The sequence below is a fragment of the Cyprinus carpio genome, chromosome A24 (genome assembly GCF_018340385.1).
Source record: "Cyprinus carpio isolate SPL01 chromosome A24, ASM1834038v1, whole genome shotgun sequence".
NCBI classification, from domain to species: Eukaryota; Metazoa; Chordata; class Actinopteri; order Cypriniformes; family Cyprinidae; genus Cyprinus; species Cyprinus carpio.
Window position 1 is genome coordinate 14,814,783 of NC_056595.1, and position 20,297 is coordinate 14,835,079.

A 20,297-nucleotide genomic window follows, 5' to 3' on the forward strand; every position below is an offset into this window, starting at 1 on the left:
TAGTTTTTTAGGTGAAAAATAATGTATTGTAAATTATGTTGTTTTTTAAAAATTGAAATATAGATATATAATTGGAGGATTTAATTTTTTAGAGTCACCTGACTATCACCAACATTGGCTTTAATCCATGCAGATAAGGAAAGGTGAAATCCTCTCATGATTACAACGGAGAGATAAACTATATAATTATGTAACTATATACAGTAATATATAATTATTGCTGCTTATTAAAAAATAGGAGTAGAAATGATTAATATCACTACACTAGTGGTCAACCGATATTGGTTTTTTGACAGCCGATGCCGATATCGAAGCCGGGGACCGATAGCCGATTTTTAAAAATTATTATTAATATTTAAGAAATTTGAAATAATTTGACAATGGATTAAAAATTAAATGTGTAAAATAAACATACTTGTACTTTAGATGACAAAGTATTTTTTACAAATAAATAAATGTTTAATAAAAAATAATGAAAAAGGAAGTAAACACTGTAACCAACAGGGCATTCAGTATTCTGGGAAGTTTGTGTGCACTGGGAATCATATTTTTCAAATAAAGCAAGGGTAACACTCATTTTACATACAGCACACAGTGAAAATGACATCAATATGACACTGAGTGGGAAAATGCATAAAGTGCAGCATAATTTGAAATCACGAGTTTAAAGTTAGCATTCAATTCACACGGACTGAACGTCATGCAGAGAACACGCGATCATGCATAATAAAAATGCACATTTCATAAGATCTCACACCTGGATTGGTCTAAGTTTGCAAGGTTTGTGAAATTAAATGTTCATTAGTCATTCCAAGATTTGTTTAAATTATTTAATGCGTATTTGTTTAATGCTGACAGACTTCTATCCTTATTAGACAGAACTGTTCATGATGACAGCGAACAAGAGGGTGAAAGTGAGCGCCGTCAAAATAAAAGTCCTGCCTCGAACACATTGGCCAAGCAGAAAAACTTATCGGCCGATGCCGATATTTGAAAAATGTCAAATATCGGCCTTGGCGATATATCAGTCGACCACTACACTACACTTTTACATATTCTGTTGAAAATGTATGTGGTTCAGTGCTAGCTAAGGGTTTTCTAGGGCCAGTTGCAGAAACTTAGTCACGCTGTTAAGACTGTGCCTTAAAAATTAGTTTGACTAACTAGCAGTTAACCAAGCGGTAATCAGTCTTACTATGCAGATCCATATTAGACCGATATACCATTTTATGTAAGTGAATGTAAAAAGTTATGACTCATTTTTAAGGCTATAGTCTAAGTAGTTTAAAAAGTCAGTGGTCTAATTGCTTACAAAATATCTGAGGTGTCATTCATGTCTATAGCACAATGTTGAGCCCAATGAAGCGATAGAAGAGCAACCAACTCCTAGTCTATGCTTATCAAGCCAACACCATCCTGTAAATCTAAATCAAGACTTCTCAATTCATGATTCAGTATATTTAGGATTGAAGATTTGTGATGCACAGAAATGTTTTTTTTTTTTTACAGAAACACAACATTTTTCACTTAACTAAAAACTGAAACTAATTAATAATCACTTAATCAAATTTGTGAAATATTAACACTCAATTAAAAAATTGTGCTACAGTTGTCAGACATGCCACATTAAAGAGTGTTAAACTACATTTATTGTTTGAATTTCATCATAAAATGGCAGAATATGTAAGCTTAGATCTGTTTCAGATCAACAAAGCACAACATCTGTTGTGATAATAAGATAACAGGCGCACTACAAACAATGTTTAGTGAAGTTCTGTTCATGCATCAGCTAAAAACAGCATAAGAGATTGATCTAGCGATTTAAGGATCAATATCAGTTCACCAAAATGAAGATTGAGAAATCAACATTATCAAACCAGTCCTAGCGTCCACACAGTTGACATGTTTACCTGTTGTAGCTCATCCATGTTATGTGCAAGAAAAAGACAAATGAAACAGTGACAGTCAAATGCTTCTAAACGTCACTGTTAGTCAATGATTTCGGCACTGCAAATCCATTTTGTGTTCGCTCACAAACTTTTGAGTTCTCTTGCAAAGTACTGCATTCCCCCGAGAAACTTTTCAGCTGCTGAAAGCTTGCTGCATCACTACTGACGATATTTAAATACTTAGAAATTTAGAGACACCTGGGATTGAGCTCAAACGTAGAATAATGACTGAGACTGTGATTAAAGCACAGCAACACAAAAAACCAACAGCACTGAAGCTTAAGGTGTCCAACCTTAAACTTGAAATCCAGAGGCTCTACAATCAAACTCGCCTCTAGCCTGAACTCCAGTTTTGGCATGTCACGTCACATGCCAGGTTTCAACAAAGAAGCAATTCTGAAGGTGCATGCTAGAGGGCACAACAGTCTTTTCAAGATTTGGAGGATAATAACTAAATCTTTTGAGGAAACTACAGCTTACAAAAACAAACCAGAAACATTGAGGTCTATATACTGGTGCTTAAAAGCTTTAAAAAGAAAGAGGACTTATTAAAAGACTAACGCTACATTTTAACTGAAGCTGATATATAAAAGTAATTCTTGTGCATTTAAATATGTAAAGCATGAAAGATGATATATTTTTCCTCCACGAGTTGAAATGTTCAAGGTGTGGGGTACTTTATAGCTGATGAGTCAAATGAGGAGGCACCGCAGACAGGTTTGACCAGTCTCTGTATCTCTTTCTCACACACGCACGCATGGTTAGACACAGCCTAGGCCCTAATGCACACTGGTTTAAAGGAAAAACACTTCTATTAGTTCCACATTTGGGTCATTATCAAGTACAGTATATCATATCATTATATACATATATTATTATCATTATCATATTATTCCATCTTATGTTCAGTCACGATCAATCAATCTATATATATATATATATATATTGTCATTATATACATATATTATTATCATTATCATATTATTCCATCTTATTATATATATATATATATATATAATATATATATTTTTTTTCAATCAATATATATATATATATATACACACATTTTTCTTTTTTTTTTAGACTGATTAACATTACAAATTTAGGCAGGCAATTGCCAAAATCATAATTTTACTCATTTGTTGAAATAGGGCAATTAGAGCATTCTAACCCTTTTTATTTTTATTTTTTTGCATTATACATTTTGAAAAAATTAAACTATTGGAGCATATTGAAAAAAAAATTAAGTGGTAAATGTTTGCACAGCATTATGAGTTACTCTGGCAAGAGCTTTACAGCTTTGAAAACTAGTAAAACCTTGGAACACCTAAAAAGTTGTGCTGGAAACCTCCCTTTGGGGTATAAAGTCATTGAAAGAAATATGTCAGGTATCAGATGATTCTTCCAGAACTTGTGTGACTGCACATTGAGGTAATCTCATGCTAAAACCCTCTAATGTAACAAGATTAAATCAACCAGTAACCGAAACAATACAAGTCAAGTCAAGTCAAGCCACCTTTATTTATATAGCGCTTTATACAAAACAGATCGTGTCAAAGCAACTGAACAACATTAATTAGGAAAACAGTGAGTCAATAATGCAAAATGACAGTTAAAGGCAGTTTATCATTGAATTCAGTGCAATAAAGGCAATAAAGCGGTCAGAGAATGAACAGAGTTAAACATGGGAGTAGATCATGCCTAGAAAGCAGATTTGGAGAACCTCTGTAGTGCCGTTATACTGACTGGCTGTAAAACTCACTCTATGGACAGAGTCATGGATCATCAAAAAGAATTACAGCATATAACTGTCTTTATGGCCACAACACAAGGGGGTGGTGGACTCTGTTAAGCCCCTATTATTACAGAAACGTCACTCTGGAGAAACCTAGTGTTAAATATCTTGTTCAGTGCTTCCCTCCTTTAACCTTTCAGTCCTCAGACCCGAACTTTAATCACTAAGCTACACAGATTTACTTTGTTTGCTAGCTTAAAAAAAAAAAAAAAAAAAAAAAATCATACAAAACTGCTACCAAACCCTTATACATTGAGGAAAAAGATTCATTAATAGCACGAGCTATGTATTTATTACTATGTATGTATATAGACCAGTCAAAAGTTTGAAATAATTGTTTTAGTTCGTTTAGTTTTTTTTTTTTTTTTTTTTTTAAGAAGTCTCTTGCTAACAGTAATATTATAATATTATTAACAGTAATATTGTGAAACCTTATTTCAATTTAAAATAACTTTTCTATTTGTTGCAACTGTTCAACATTGCATAAGAATCTTCACTAATATTTGTAGACCAATAATAACTGATAATAATTGAGCACCAAACCAGCATATTAGAAGGATTTCTGAAGGATCGTATGACACTGACGACTGGAGTAATGACTGTTGAAAATTCAGCTTTGCCATCAAGCGAAAAAAATGTTTTAAAATGTAAAAAAATAGACATTTGATATTTTAAAATGTAATAAAATAGACATTTGATATTTTAAATGGTAATTACTATATATATATATATATATATATATATATATATATATATATATATATATATATATATATATATATATATATATATATATATAAAACTCAAATATTGTCCATATATATTAACCTATAATGCACAGTGAGTCGGAGCTATATGAATGGAATGTTACAGAGGTTTGTAAAGGGTCTGCGCACACACGCGACAAAATGGTTTATGACAGTATGTGTGTTGTACAGTACAGTCTCTGGGTTTTTGAGGCTCACAATGAAAAGGGGGGTTCTTCTCACCGGTCTGACATTTGAGTCGGTTCTAAATTAAGCAGACTGTGCTCACTCTTCGAAATGTTGTAACATTCATGTGTAAACTAACGCGGGGCAGTCAGTAAGCAGGTTTTTAACCAGCAGAAAAGTGGGCGGTACCTGCATTATAGATTCATTGTACAATGTCGTCGACCAATAGGTGTGTGTATGTATGATATTATATATATAATGTCAGATATTAAGAATATTAAAGAAGAAAAAGAAAAGGCTGTCATTACAGAAGGAGCGTTGATGCACGTGTTCGGGCTTATCAGCAGAATAAGGCGTTGTCGCATGCAGAATAATGTTGTTGTTTTATGTCTGAAATGCAAACTATATGTAATGTACAACTATTTTTCAAATACTGAAATGTTAGATCAACTGGATATATAGTTGAGGGGCGTTAAACTTCCTCGACACATACCGAATTTCAGTATTAAGGTAGTGAAACGGTTAAATATGCTCATTGAGAGAGAGAGAGAGAGAGAGAGAGAGAGAGAGAGAGAGAGAGAGTTGAAGTTGACATACGTGACAGGCTTGACAACTGACGTGGAAGACACCAATTAAGTCATTAACGTTAGATTTTATTAGATTAAATCCAATGCCATGTGCTCTTAACAACTGCTAGTTTGTTTAAAACCTCCAAACCCCGGTTCAAATTTAATTTAAAGCTTCACAGAACCTCCAGCAACCTAACGTTACCCTGAACAACAGCAAGCCCAACTTATTTTTCCGCAGCGTTTGCAGTAGAAACTCAACTTCTGGACAACTGGAATCACACAATGCCATATGTAGCTGTTGACCGGCTATCACTCACCGATCACCTCCTGCAGCTCATAGTCATCCTTGTTGATGGACCAGGTTTGAGAGCTCAGGTCCTCCGACATGTCTCAGGATTGCGTACCTTAGATCCTGCTGAAGCCAAGCAGTAGAGATGAGTGCTTACAGAAAACAGCGTGTAAATGTTAGTGTAATCCGCAAAGCAGTAGCATTCCAGCTCCTCTCTGCGATTATCTTCAACAGCCTTTCTATCATTCCCAAACTTTGCCACTAGCGCCAAAAGCCCCGCCCACCACATTCCTACACACTGACGGACGCGATAGTCAGCCATCTTGAGTGTGTAATAATTACCCACTAATTAGCATTATTACCGTACAAATATCATAGTTATTAGTTAATATTACTCTAATAAATTTGTGCTTTTTAGTCATATGATTTTGCAATATAAACAATAAATGTATAACTATAATTTATTTAGTAGAACATTTCATATGTCCCATATTTGAAAGGCTGAGTAAGAAAGAATCAAGCAGCGTTAATTGTATTTTATGAGTTTCGTTCTGCACACAAACTGTTAAAGGGAAATTTAAACAAACTGAACGTATATGTAGTATTGTAAGGTACATAACCTCCAAACCTAATTCGTACATTCACTCAGGGCAAATTATTGCCATAATTGGTGACAAATCAGCCCTGGTTAGTTCCATTAAACTTTTTATTTTATATTGTAATAAAAATGCATTGTGTGGCCACTGATAATTTTTTTTACGTTTATAATACTGCCATCTCGTGGAATAAACAGTACATGGGCCATTCTTCAAAAAGTATTCCTGTAAATGGCAAATGAATTTCTAGAATTAAGTCAAGCTTAAGAATTTAATCTTTTTTTTTTTTTATTACAACTTTATTATGGAAATACGGCGCTAAAGTTAGTAATTTCTAATCGAATATATACATTATTCTGTCATTTATTTAAAACCACCCTTTGTGATTTTTAGAATTTCTGTCAATTTATAGAATTTTGGAGACAAGCCAATAAAATATCACAGAATTCATCAAAACCACTGATCTATATAATGTTCTCTATTATAGATCAGTAATCAGAACTTATGCTAATACTTGTCACTTCCTGGAGGATGATGTCACTGTGCAACTGCTGTGTGAGTTAAAGGCAAGGGATATTACAAAAGATTAGAATGGAAAGTGAAATTGAAGAAAATCCAATTAAATGAGGATAATTCCAACAATATTCCCAAGAATGCTTTGATAAATTCCATGTTGAAAGTGCATTGCACCCGGGGACATGGCAAAAACTAATTTGAATTTTATGATATGACATTACAAATAGTAATTTTAAGTATTTTTTTAATGATCAGGGTCATAGTGTCTAAGTTGTTTGCGTGAGGCATTGTAAAAAAAATTTACTCGGTAGATGGAGTCGGGCCCAAGGTGGCATGCGAGAATCTAACCGGAACAGGCCCGAGTGTATTTTGCTGTCTAGGTACTATTTGTTTTTTTTAATCAGCTTCAGAAGATGTTTTATAAGAAATTGTCAGTGCTTCAGTAGAAACGGCTTCCACTAACAGGAAGTGTGGTAAATGTGGCAGCTTGATCTATATAAACAAAAACGACCTTTGAATACACCTTTGAGTAACAATTAATGCCATATGCATAGCACCCAATATATATTCATCTGTATAATGCTGTCTAAGCTGTGAACACAATATAAAAGCTCTGTTGTTTTCAAATAAAACAATATCTGATTGATGTGCTGTCACAGGAAGATTGAGGTATTGAGACCGAAAAAAACAACCACCATGACTGTGTGACCAAAATAAATTCAGATCTGTAGATCTGTATTGAGCTGCTAATTTACCAAAACAGGTTGAGTAACAATGTTCATGGCAAAGAGCCATGTTAAACATAACATACACAAATATATTTCAAATATTTTATAACACAAAACATTGCCAGTATGAAAGACAAAGTAAAAGTCCCTTGAAACATCAGAGCAAGTGTCTCTTATGTGCCCATAGTACTACATTCATCACATCAAGAAGCTTCAATTAACAGTAGCAAACAGCTGACTGATTATGCACAGTCAGATTTCACATGAAAACACTCTTGCCAAAAATACCAAAAATAAACACACTTGTACACATTGCAAACAAGACAAGAAAGAAACTACGTGAGTAACCATTTGTAGGGATTCGCTTTGGAAAGCTGAGCAACCTTTTGATTAAGGCACATTTATTTGATGTAAATACTACAAAAAGTACCTTTCTTGAAATGTTCATAAGCTGGACTCATTACTGAGTCTGAGAAACTCTCCCAAGCAAGCAAAACTCACAAGGTATTTTCCCTTCATCCTCCATAGAGAATATTATTACCCAGTGATGACTGAACAGTAAACCTTTGAAGGGGTCATGAACTAAATCTAAATTCCCTTGATATTTTGACATATGAGGACTATCCTGTAAGTTTCAGAACTTTCTCGTTAATCTAAAAACAGCTTAAATTGATCCCAAATTGCCAAACGGCAGGTTGTGGAATGATGCACTTTATGACGTAATAGTGTGACTAAACACCTGTACGCAGAAGAAGATCAACGCCTGCTGCTACCTCACTGCCTGTTTAGCCCCGCCCACTGATTTGCACATGTAGTGTAAATAACGAGAGAGGCAAACGCAGGTTTACACAGAAACCAAACGATAAAGATGACTCCGAAAACAACAAGACACTGTGCAGTGCCTAGTTGAGGAAAAACACAGTCTTCGCACTGCCTTCCTCCTGATCCCAACATTAGGAAAGAGTGGATGAACTATATTTTTACTGTTCCAGACCGCGTCGGTAAGAACTTGGCACGATTTGAAGCAGGATTTTCAGAAAGATTGAAACTAAAAGATGATGGATCCCACAGTAACGTCGCAACACAGAACTGTTTTTATCACGTGGTCACTATTGCTTTGTCTGTTAAACAGAACATGTGTTATGTAGTGATTTATGCATCTTTAACCTAAATCACAGCAGTGTCCATCTGTGAAGGATGTAGGCTGTCAAACATACACAACTGTTAGCCAATCATACCAGTGGGTGTTTACTTCTGAGTCTAGAATCCGCCAAACCTATTCAAACAGAGCGTTCTGATGAGGGGTCATAACAGGACAGAAAATAGCCTATTACTTCTACATTATGATTTTTTTTGATGTAAAAATCTTGATAAGTGGACCTCAGAGAACAGTACAAAATAAAAAAGGCAGTTCATGACCCGTTTAACAGTGTCTATTGAAAAGATCAGGGCAGTGCGAGTGCCTTGGCCAGCCGGGTCCAGAACCAGGCCTGTGTGCAGGGTCTGGTGTAATCACAGATGGTCAGAAAACGGAGAATGCTGGGAAAAGGCCTCTTCATGGTTTTGTAGACAACAGGGATTAGACGTTTAGAGCGAGCTCCTGCAGCAGAGACAAAAGTCAAACTGTTATATATTAGGAACTTCACAGCCTCCATGACCAAACATACAGCTCAAGTTTGCTCTAAATCACTCAAAATATAATATACACCAATATTATTGCTCAGTGCTGATATATATTATATAACGATTCTCAATGGCTTAATTGTTTATTTCGTCACTAAAAGTAAACTATATTATCATCTCTATATATAAAGTTTGATATGTATATGCATTTTCAATGTTCAACCTGTATACTCACTAAAAGTGATATATACTAAACAGCATATTTTAACAGCTTGATTGTTTACATTATCGCAAAATGTAAACTACAAAACGTTCGTAATTTAGCATCATCAGTGGTGTTACTTTGGATGAAATGGATTGCAATCCCAATATCTTAGGGGGAGGATTTAAAATTCATTGCATGCAATTCTCACAGAATCGAAAATGGATGACTTCCTGTTGAGTGGAGTTACTGAATATCAGGGTGAAAGAAGCTGGATGGGAACTAGATATGTACAGAGTTTTGTGCATGTATGACATATGCACTACGTTTATGGCTGACAACTCTGGAGTGCATTTCAAATTTCAGGTTTAAGCGTGTTAAATGTCTCAAAAACCTTAACAAAGAATCTTAGAAGAGCCTTCGAACAGTGCTTGGGCCCTAATAAGCTAATACTACAAATGGCAATGCAACTCAAATTAATAAGAAAAATGCTGTACCTGGGCAAAGGCTGAGTGCAAACTTAGTCTGAAAATCACATGCATCACTGTCCAGATAGTCATCAGAAATGACCACCACCATCCTCTTGCATCTAAAGGGCAAAAAAAAGTTATTAGAACTGATTACAAACATGTAAAGATATTTGACAATTCATCAAAAATCTATAAATGCATAAAATGCATGTAATAATAATAACTAGGGATGCACAGACATTAAAATTCTGCTGGCCAATACCAAAAGCATAAACAACAAATAACTGATATTAATATTACATACTATTTTGTTTAAACAAATTAAAAATAAATAAATAAATACAAGCAATGTTATGTCCACTATGTAGAATAGCTATTCATTTTAATATTTGCAAAATATTACAATTAAAAGTGTTATTAAATTATTATTATTATTATATATTCTTTTTAAAAAGATCAATTTAAATGAGCATTGGATGATAAATAACCCCGAACCAACTTGCCTTTTTTCTATGAGCTCACTGGTGATGGTCCACACACATGTGCCAGGAAGGACGTCTCGGTCAAAGACACACAGCTTCAGGTTGTATTCGGTCTGTTCCAACTGTTTGATCATCTCATGCACAAACTGGAAGTCATTCTGACAATAGCAGATGAAAGCATCAAAGGTCTCCGGTGTTAGTCCTGTCCAGTGAACACAATGATTAGTTTGGTAATCTGCTGTTCAGCTAACTCCACACAGTGTTTTCAGACAAATCAGGGAACAACATACCTTGTGGATCATCACACAGCGTGATGCCTTCTCGCTCCTGTGTGCGCGGCCCACAGCTGTCCACCACTGGAACCTGGACAGGCTTCCTCAGCTGTCTTTCCAAATACTTCCTGCAGTCATCATCTGTGCACAAACACCAACAACATACAACAGCACTTAGCTGGAGATCTTCTCTGTTGTCCGAAATAATGAAAACCATTTCATATGTGCTAGATGGTCACATTCTCCTATTCTCAGAATTTGTTATTCTTTTCTCAGCTATGCTCTTTGGAGATTTTTTGGGGGGGATATGGCTTAATTCTTTGAAAAAAAAAAAAAATTAAATAAAAATCAATAAATAGAAAACTTTTGTTTTAAAAAGTGGACAAGAATTGCAATAAAATGTGAAATTTCTTACTAATTTTTCTACTTGTGAGTTAATTCTATGTGACTGTTAAATAAAACTTCCTTTCTGTTAAATTTTCCTTTTGTAAATTTATATTTTTTAACTGACATGAAAAACAAGACATACTGATTACAATAGGAAGATATGTTGCTATAAAGCATTTAAATTAATTCATTTTAATTATTTAAACCATATAAATACTAATAAAAACCGTAATGATACTAAATACGTTTTTAATGTTTATTTATATATCACATATAGGCTAGTATAATATAAATAGAAATAAAAAGTGGGTGACATAGCTTACCTATAATGTCTTTGAGGTCTGATATGACATCTTTCCTTTCAGCTTTTTCTAAAAACGAAAGTAAATTTGCCACTGTTGCCTCTGGACGAGTTTCCCACTCCGTTAAGACCCTTTCAAAGGGATACTCTCTTTTCTCGAAATTTTTGATCTCCAGGTAGGTAAAGTCCATCATTTCGGCGACTGTCCTCCAGTCTGCTGCCACTGCGTTTGTTGGATTCAAGTACAGCCCCAGTTTCTTTCGGAAACTGCAGTTTAAAGCTGTTACTGGAATCGCCTCATAGTCTATACTTGATTTTGATGCCATAATTATGGCAGAATCTCACTGTTACCCAACTCAAGTTGATAATCTCCGCGTTTAACTCGAGAAGAGAAAGTAAATATTTTAAGTTGTAATTTTCTGACGCTACCGATAAGATGAAAGACACAATAAAAAAATCACGACCTGTAATACGTACACTAAACGACTGTGAAGATTGAGGAAATGATCGCAAAAAACCGTGAGTCAGAAATGACGAAATACACGCACAGCCAATGGAGTCATGCGCGTGCGAAGCGATCGCAGATCTGCTTACAAAGGCACAGCCTCAACACCAAATATGGACAATTTCCGCAACGGTTACGCAAGAAAGTTGATGTGTGGAGGAAAAATGCAGGTTTTGCAGAAGCGCTCTGGTTCAGTGTGTAGAATATTACGTTAATACTTGTCTTATTATGTTTACAGCATTGTCTGCGTTCAGTTTAGTTTATTTAATTTTGTTTTTTATTTATTTTTATTTTTTTTCCCCACCAAAGTCAATAGTTTGACCAAAAGACTACAGGAAGCAATCTTGTTGACAAGAAACAAGTATTTTGACAGATTTTTTATTTTTTATTTAAATAATCAAATTGAGTAACCCTAAGAAAAGTCCTTGATCATGCCTGATAAATATTATTGAAAGTCGAAAAAAAAGTCAATGTTGCAAGTAAAGGTGCACATGCACGTAAAAGATTTTAACACTTTTGTTTTGTCTTTTACAGCGTTTTCCATCGCTTTTTAAAACAAAACTGAAACAGTTGGCACTTCTCACTTCCTATTTCTGAATAAATGAAGAAAATATTCTGTATGTGCACATTATTCAAGCTTTTTCATTTTTCTTATCATTTTCATCATATATCACCGTTTCATGCAAGAAAGATAAAAGTCACCAAAAAATCTCAATCCTTTTATTTTTAGGTATAACAGCCTGAAAAACAACTCCAAAACGATGATGAAACGTTTTGAGATTTTTTTGGTGACTTTTTCCTTTCTCGCATGAAACAGTGATATATGATTCATTCATCATCGTTTCGTCATCCTTGACTAAACCAGGACATTCACAGGAACTTATTAAAACCACCAAAAATGCAATACTGTATTCAACACAATATATACAAATGCATGAAAATCTGAGTTACGGTTTAGAATAAAGTCTTCAGAATGTGAGCAGCAGTTTCTGGATCTGTGTGTGAAAACAGATTCAGAAAGAGCAACACAAAACCACACTATTTTTCATTTCCCCTTCCTCATTCCACTGTGTAACCTGTGACCTAAGCAGATGGCTTGCATCTATTTGTGATGTCTAGCAGTAAAAAAAAGCACTTTTCCACTACATCTCCTCCTCAGAAACTCTTCTTGGAGAAGTAGAAGTCAATGCCTCTGTCTTTGTGTTGTCTTGGTGTGTAAGATGAGCCCTTCCTTCCTTTTGCTGGTGGACCAGACTGAAAAGAAACCAATAAAATTGTGTAATTTGTTTGAGAACTTAAAAAGCTTATCTTTGTCCCTAACAATCAATAATGTAAAGTTGCTAATAATCTTACTGATTTGTTGTTGACATGCCGACTCCACTCGGGCGCTATGATAACAGGGGAAGGGTATGTCTCGTTGAGCGAAACCTGGGCATGTGAGAGTGCTGAGTTGCTGAGGGTCCACGGTGTGTGAACGTCCCCACCTTTAATACCTCGAAGCTCTGGAACCCACTGTCGCACATATTCCCCCCACAGATACATAATTAAGGGTCAATTTTGTGTCAAAATATGCCTTATCATACTGCTGTAATCTCTCAGAAGCATCAGAAGTATGTGTAACTTCCTCTTCCTACATTTTACACTTACACTCATGGTAAAACCTGCTCACTGAAGTGGCATTGAAGAACAAAGTGGAAAATACCAGGATATGCCTTTATGAATATGATTCACGTAAGTTTAGGTATAAGTGCAAATTTATTATTAATGGTCATTTTAATCATCTACTTAATTGTCTGATATTAGAGGTAATCAACTGGGTTTTTTAATGCTTCCCTTAACAATTTTGGTGTTTTTATTATTTTTTTTTTATTATTATTATTTTTATTTTTTTACTATTTAAATTATGTTTAATTGGTTTTTGTTACTGTTTAAACTTATAGTTATAGTTGGCAGTGAGGCATGTTTGTAGAACCTGCTCACGTAAATAACAGTAAAGAGTATTTAAAAGTGGAAAATACCAGGATGTGCCTTTATGAATATGATTCACATAAGTTTAAGAACTAAAAGCAGCTGTTAATTTATTTAATTTGATGATATAACATACTAGTCTAATTAACTAAACTAAACTTAACTAAACAACTACTCTCTTATTTATTTTTTTTTGTTTAGATGTGCTAGCAAAATATATTAATCAGAATTCTTTTTTGTTTTTTTGGCTTTACACGCTATTACTGTAAGAGATCTGTAAAAACTACTACTTACATTATTGTCATAGTCCAGACCTTGTTTGATCATATTGAACTTCCTGTTTTCTCGTGGGTCATTTCCTATCCCTGCACTATAGAGCCAGTTTCCATAGTTGCTGCAGACGTCATGATCCACCTGATGCCAATGAAAGATAACAGTGCATCAAACATCAGCAAAAAGCAGAGAGCATCAACCCACTCCATCAAATATAGCAAATGTTTCTTACCAGCAGGTATTCAAACCACTCAGCACCCAGTCTCCAGTCTAAGCCCAAGTCTTTGGTCAGAAAGCTGGCCACATTTTGACGTCCTCTGTTGGACATGAATCCTGTCAGTGCAAGCTCCCTCATGTTCGCATCTACAAACGGCACCCCAGTTCTCCCATCTGAGCAACAAGTGAAAAAATTAATTGAAATGTGTATTAATTGGTTAATTAATGAAATTAAGTACAAAATTAAGAACTGGGTAAAAAGACTAGCAGATTCTAAGTCATGTTACCTTTCCATGCATCGAATAATGTCATATCTGTTTTCCATGACACATGCTTGTCTTGCAGACCTCAGTTCATCAAGGAAGAAATTATCATTTTATGATTAATAAGAAACTAAAACCAATATAGATCAAAAGAAAAAAAAAAAACAGACTTACCATTCATATGAAATATTCTGTTTCCATATTTTAAACCCACAAATTGGAAGTAATCTCTCCACAGAAGTTCAAATATCACCCTGGTGAAGAAAAATGTAGTAATGTTGCATATAAAAACATGGCACAAGTTCATTTGATTTGAAAACATATTCCTAACCACGTTACTCACCAGTATGTGCTTTGGTTGGCAGTTCGTTCCGCTTCATACTTCTTAATCTGCTCATAGATGTACCTGGGTGATATGCAGCCCAATGCAAGCCTGAAGGAGGATAATGAAAAAGCCATGACCAATCAGCATTAGTCTGTGCTGTACTCATGCATTATGAAAATATCATTTTGAGGGCTCACCAAGGAGAAAATTTTGTAGAATAGTCCACTCCGATCATGCCATTCCGAGTCTCCTTATAAGCTGCAACGGCATTCTGTAATAAAACGAGCATTAAATAACCCTCTCTAAAATAATAATTTGCTGATTTACTCAGCCTCAGGTCATCCAAGATGTAGATGAGTTCCTTCATTGGAAAAGATTTGGAGAAATTTGGCATTACATCACTTGCTTACCAGTGTGTCCTCTGCAGTGAATGGGTGCCGTCAGAATGAGAGTCCATACAGCTGATAAAAACATCACAATAATCCACAAGTAATCCACACTACTAGTCATTTGTCTTCTGGACAAAATACAAGTCCATAATCCATAATAACGCATAACTCATTATTATGGAAAAAATTCATGCCTGTTGTCCCCTCACATCAAAATCCATAGACATACAGTATCTGTCTACAACTGAGGCCTGTTTTCACTTGTTTATCTGTGCATATTTCCCTCCTGATTCAGACAAATATTATGGATAGAGGACTCATATTTTAGCCGGAAGCAACGGCTTTAAGTTAAAAACGTCCCAATGACAAATTTGTTAATTACAAAGATGCAGCTTTTCGCGTCGCAAGAAGCAATTACTTGTGGATTATTGTGATGTTTTTATCAGTTGTTTGAACTCTCATTCTGACGGCACCCATTCACGGCAGAGTATTTATTGGTGAGCAAGTGATCTCTTCTGATGAAGAAACAAACTCATCTACATCTTGGATGTCCTGAAGGTGAGTAAACGTTTAGCAAATATAAATTTTCAGGTGAACTATTACTTTATGTAATTTTAGAAAACTGTAAGAAGAGGCCTCACTGTATCCCAAAAGTAGTGTTTCAGCCTAGCAAGAGCCTCAGTCTCTCCACCGCGACAGGGGAAGGCCGAGCGGCAGTCCTCCACCGGCTCTGAAACCACAGACAGGAAATATATCATGTTTATTTCTAACTGGTTAACATAAAATGAATTCTGTTTATCTTCTAAATATCCCTCTGAGGATTGTACAGTCATCTGAGAGGGAAACACAGCACAATTCATGTAATATTACTATATTAAGAAAGAGGAAATATGAGTAACTGATTCAGCATGGAGCTTTTCATCATCTTAATGACGTTGTCATGTTTTGTACCTTGAGATACTGGTGCAGTTTACTCTAAATGCAGTACAGTTGTGTAAATCAAGGTACCTGTCTGTCCCAGGCCCTCGAATGTTGGGATGGTGCCCTCCTCTAGTCCAAGAGGAAGAGGTTTAACCTGTCCCGGGGTGGAAAGGACAGGTCGCACTCTGCCCTGTCCCTCAACTACTTTTCTAAACTGGGTGTAAACATCAGGTAACTAAAAAGACAGCGGAGATGAGAAGCATAAACAGGAAATTCAATCTCAAAAGCACTGAAACTGCAATTACTAATCAGATCCTTAAAAACAGGAAGTTACAGTAGCAGTGGACTTGCAACATGGTTTCCAGTACTTTTCTGTAAAGTTTCCTAAGAAAGTTGAATGAGTTGTTAAAATTACTAACATAGATAGGATAAAATAACTGGTCATTTCAAGAAAGTTGAATGAGTTGTTAAAATTACTAACATAGATAAGATAAAATAATATTTTTTATTATATGTCAGCACCAAAGTTTATTTTAATGAAGAAAAAAAACTGTGTAGTTTAAAGCACAATAACAATACATCTATTGGGTGATGAAAAGTTATTATTTTTTACCAATGTCTTTAAATACATGCTTAAAATGTTTTTCATATACAGTTTTACAATCATTCCTATTTGGTAAAGGAATAAAGTTGTTTAAGTATAGTATAGGGAAGAGCAAACATTTATATTAAGATGCATTATTAAAATGCAGAATTATCAAACTTTTACATAGGAGGAAAATGCAGAGACCATAACAGTTATGGAAATACTCTTAAAAATGTTTAACATTATCATTAACTGTCCAAATCTCATGAAGGGATTTACTAAGGTTACAACAAGTGTTGTTACTGTTAACTGACTCTATTAAAATTTTTAGTAATTGACATAATTCTAAAATAAAATAAACTTTAAATATAAGATTAAAAACTTAAAACAAATAAATAAACTAAATTAAAATCAGTGTGAAATAGAAATACTAAAAAAAACGAATAAACATGACAAAGGCACATAAAATTATTCAAACTTAAAATATAAATAATAAGCTTATTCAAAATATTAATAAATGCAATAATAGTAGAAGTATAAATATTAGTGTTAGTATATAAATAATACTAAAATAACACTGCAACACTTGTCCTACCCTCCAATGTGACTGAATGGCAGATCATCTCTGTGGTAAAGTGTAGAACCCCAGAAAGTCTGAACTTTGACTTTGTTTTGGCAGCAGATGGCCTTTAGCTTCTTCTCCACAGTTTTTTCCTCTGATGCCACTTCAGGCAAAGACAGAAAGTGTCAGACTGCACTTTACATGTGGCCACGGAGCCTATGTGATCAATGATGGCTGTAAATGGCTCTGAAACACACCTCCTCATGAAACGCCACAGCTGTGACTGAACCCAGCTGCTGAATCAAATCACTAACAACATCCTCCGGCTTCCCTTGTCTCACCAACAGTGTGCTGCACAAAGGCATATAAATACATATTAATCATGTAACATCAGTATGTGGACAGAAAGTACATTCTGTGTGAAATAAAATTCCCACCTGCCCCGTTTCCTCAGTGTGGCCCTGAGGTCTTTCACACCGTCCAGGAGGAAACGTAAACGGAAAGGTCCAGTCTTAGGGAAGTTGAAGTGATAGGTGCCCTGGTAATGCCGCGGGTCGAAGCAGTAGAGAGGGATGATGTGATCGGCATTCCTCTGAGCCCAGTGAAACACCTGGATGAATGAGGTAAAACCGGTTTGTCATGTTTTTCTAATAGGCCCAACAAAACCTAACCTGTCAAAGCAAGCACTGCAGTTAAATCACTGTTCATTTGCACAGTGTAGTTCATAGACCAAAAATACAACTACATTATTGTATGTAAACACAATCATGCCAATAAACTACTCTTAAACTGAATATATATATATATATATATACACACACACACACACACACTGTGGTTCATCTCTTCTGTTCATCATGGCTGCATTTCTTTGACCAAAAATACAGAAAAAAATTAAAATGGTAAATATTATTACCATTTAAAATCATGGTTTTCTGCAGTCTTCAGTGTCACATGATCCTTCAGAAATCATTCCAATATACTGATTTATTATCAATGTTGGAAAAGGTTGTGCTGCTTAATATTTTTTGGAACCTGTAATACTTTTGTCAGGATTATTTGAAGAATAAAGTTAAATCTTTTCTAACAATATAAGTCTTTATCATCACTTTTTATCATTTTAACACATCCTTGCTGAACAAAAGCTGTCATTTATTTCAAAAAATGAAAACCCCCAAACTTTTGAACGGTAGAATATATTGTTACAAAATATTTATATTTTGAATAAATGCTGTTCTTTTTAACTTTTTATTAATCAAAGAATCCTGAAAAAAGTTTCACAGGTTCCAAAAAATTTTTTTAAATTATACTTTTTATTTATGAATGATAACTGTTTAATATGTTTTTTTTTTATAAGAATGTTAGAATGATTTCTGTAGGGTCATGTGACACTGAAGACTGGAGAAATGATGATGAAAATGTAGCATTAAATCACAGCAATAATATTAGAAATATATATATATATATATATATATATATTATATATATATATATATATATATATATATATAGACTTGATGCAGACTTGATGAACAGAAGAGACTTCATTAAAAAACGTTACAAAGCTTAATGATCCTAAACTTTTGTACGGCAGATTATTTACTTTTAAATTGTGTTATTGTTAGAGAGAAAGAGTGAAAGACTATATAAATATAGTAAAAAAAATAAAATAAATCTAAATTAGAGATCATAGAATGCGTATATTTATCTGCATGTTTAGTCCTCCATAGAGGCGCTAACATGTGGCCACGCCCCTTATGACGATTACCGACAACCTACCCAATGAGCGCCCATATTTAGCTACATATGGACTTGATGTTTCGCAACGTTCGCAACTCATATAGATGAAACGAGCTCCTATATAAAATAGTGTTCTATTTTATGTTTAAAAATTATTATTAGTAAAAGAATCATTGCGACTTGTTAAATCCCGAGCAGTGCATCATGTAATAAGGCTTAAGCATATTGATTCAGGCGTGAGTGTGTGCTCGAGACAAGAGACTGCACGCTCCTTTGTTTCTATAGATTAAAAAAGCCTGTATTTACAGTACCTCGTTATCATGCAGACGCAGGTCGTTCCTCAGCAGACATATTACCGTACGAGAAGCGGACATCCTGGCGACAGGTCTTTAGAGAAGTCCCGAGCGATCGTGTGTATGTTGAGCAGAGCAGACAGACCGGCGGTGCGCGTGTGATGGTCACGTAACATGAGCGTGAGGTTAAGTTACCTAACATGCAGTCTGAAAGCGTATGTGCTCTTCTTACCAAACTTACTCCACACCATATAACAAAATAGAACACTTATAACTAATAAATAATTATTATATAATTTGAAAAGGTAAAATAAAAAGTTATTATATTAGCATATTTACTACTAAAAAAAATACATTTAAACATACATTAAAGCCACAATATGTAAGTTTTCCTCTAGAGGGCGCGTATTCAAAACAAACAAAGAAACAAAGGCGTAGTTTGATGACGCAGCGACTGAGTGTGGAATCATGGGAGTTGTCGTCTTCATCCCCACAGCCGACGCAATCCGACAGGACTCGGGCAGAAATCTTGTTCATGGATAAGCTAATGATTTATTAATGTTGTAGAATGAAGCAGGGTGAGGCGTCTTTGGTGGTTCCATGTTTTCTACAAAATGAAACCGGAAATCGAGGGTGTATGATGTAATTGGCAGGCGACACAATGACACTATGGACACGGCCCATGTCACTAGTAAAAATAGCTTATTTCTCTGGATTTAAACATTTCTCTGGATAATGTAGGTACACAAGTCAGCAAAATATATAACACTGTTCTAATAGTTTTTGGATATTTTAATAATAATTAAAAAAATCTTACATATTGTGCCTTTAAATATACATAAAATAGCAATATACCACAGAAGCTGTTTTTAGACAATACATGTATTTATTCAAATATACAAAATCACTGATAAAAGTTCCCAGGCTTTTTCATCAAGGCAGCACAGAAGTCTTAATTCTTAGCCCCTCAAAGAACCAGCGTGGTCTGTTCACCCTCAGCTGAGATCATCTGAAACCCAGACCTCTCCACAATCAGAACAATAATAATATACTGTGACTAAGGTACTTTGAATATAATGAATAACATTATGACAGCTCGGTACAGTATGTATTTACAATACAATCATCTTCAGTAAAAGATCTTC

General features: G+C 34.8%; 3 protein-coding genes across 3 annotated transcripts in view; all 3 read right to left on the reverse strand.

The window, feature by feature from the left end:
* The window catches only part of LOC109054038 (serine/threonine-protein kinase OSR1-like), a 43,289-nt gene extending 37,479 nt beyond the window's left edge, over positions 1-5,810 (reverse strand). Inside the window, exon 1 of the mRNA XM_042714302.1 lies at positions 5,563-5,810. Within this exon, the coding sequence (XP_042570236.1) occupies positions 5,563-5,632 (70 nt within the window). The 5' untranslated portion in view covers positions 5,633-5,810. The remainder of the gene's footprint in view (positions 1-5,562) is intronic.
* Positions 5,811-7,462: 1,652 nt separating this feature from the next.
* LOC109045435 (myeloid differentiation primary response protein MyD88) lies at positions 7,463-11,650 on the reverse strand. Its single transcript, XM_042714303.1, has 5 exons — positions 11,134-11,650; positions 10,442-10,564; positions 10,173-10,353; positions 9,697-9,788; positions 7,463-8,974 (listed from the first exon to the last, which is right to left on the reverse strand). The coding sequence occupies exons 1-5, from the start codon at positions 11,435-11,437 to the stop codon at positions 8,820-8,822; spliced, it is 855 nt and encodes a 284-aa protein (XP_042570237.1). The 5' UTR covers positions 11,438-11,650; the 3' UTR covers positions 7,463-8,819.
* A 328-nt stretch (positions 11,651-11,978) lies between these two features.
* LOC109045424 (cryptochrome DASH-like) lies at positions 11,979-19,370 on the reverse strand. Its single transcript, XM_042714301.1, has 14 exons — positions 19,171-19,370; positions 17,557-17,729; positions 17,377-17,470; positions 17,153-17,283; positions 16,059-16,207; positions 15,692-15,780; positions 14,859-14,932; positions 14,680-14,769; positions 14,511-14,590; positions 14,361-14,420; positions 14,090-14,247; positions 13,879-13,998; positions 12,970-13,146; positions 11,979-12,870 (listed from the first exon to the last, which is right to left on the reverse strand). Exons 1-14 carry the CDS (start codon positions 19,231-19,233, stop codon positions 12,772-12,774), a joined length of 1,557 nt encoding a protein of 518 aa, XP_042570235.1. The 5' UTR covers positions 19,234-19,370; the 3' UTR covers positions 11,979-12,771.
* Positions 19,371-20,297: the final 927 nt, after the last annotated feature.

What these genes read in the sequence shown, in the direction of transcription:
- LOC109045435 (XM_042714303.1), bottom strand. Translation starts at nt 11,437, where the DNA reads ATGGCATCAAAATCAAGTATAGACTATGAGGCGATTCCAGTAACAGCT. An exon ending in AGTGAGCTCATAGAAAAAAG is followed by an intron (nt 9,789 to 10,172) that starts GCAAGTTGGTTC and finishes TTTGCCCTTTAG; the next exon opens with ATGCAAGAGGATGGTGGTGG. An exon ending in TGCACTCAGCCTTTGCCCAG is followed by an intron (nt 8,975 to 9,696) that starts GTACAGCATTTT and finishes TCTCTGCTGCAG; the next exon opens with GAGCTCGCTCTAAACGTCTA.
- LOC109045424 (XM_042714301.1), bottom strand. Translation starts at nt 19,233, where the DNA reads ATGTCCGCTTCTCGTACGGTAATATGTCTGCTGAGGAACGACCTGCGT. An exon ending in GCCAACCAAAGCACATACTG is followed by an intron (nt 14,591 to 14,679) that starts GTGAGTAACGTG and finishes TTTCTTCACCAG; the next exon opens with GGTGATATTTGAACTTCTGT. An exon ending in GGCATGTCAACAACAAATCA is followed by an intron (nt 12,871 to 12,969) that starts GTAAGATTATTA and finishes GTTTCTTTTCAG; the next exon opens with TCTGGTCCACCAGCAAAAGG.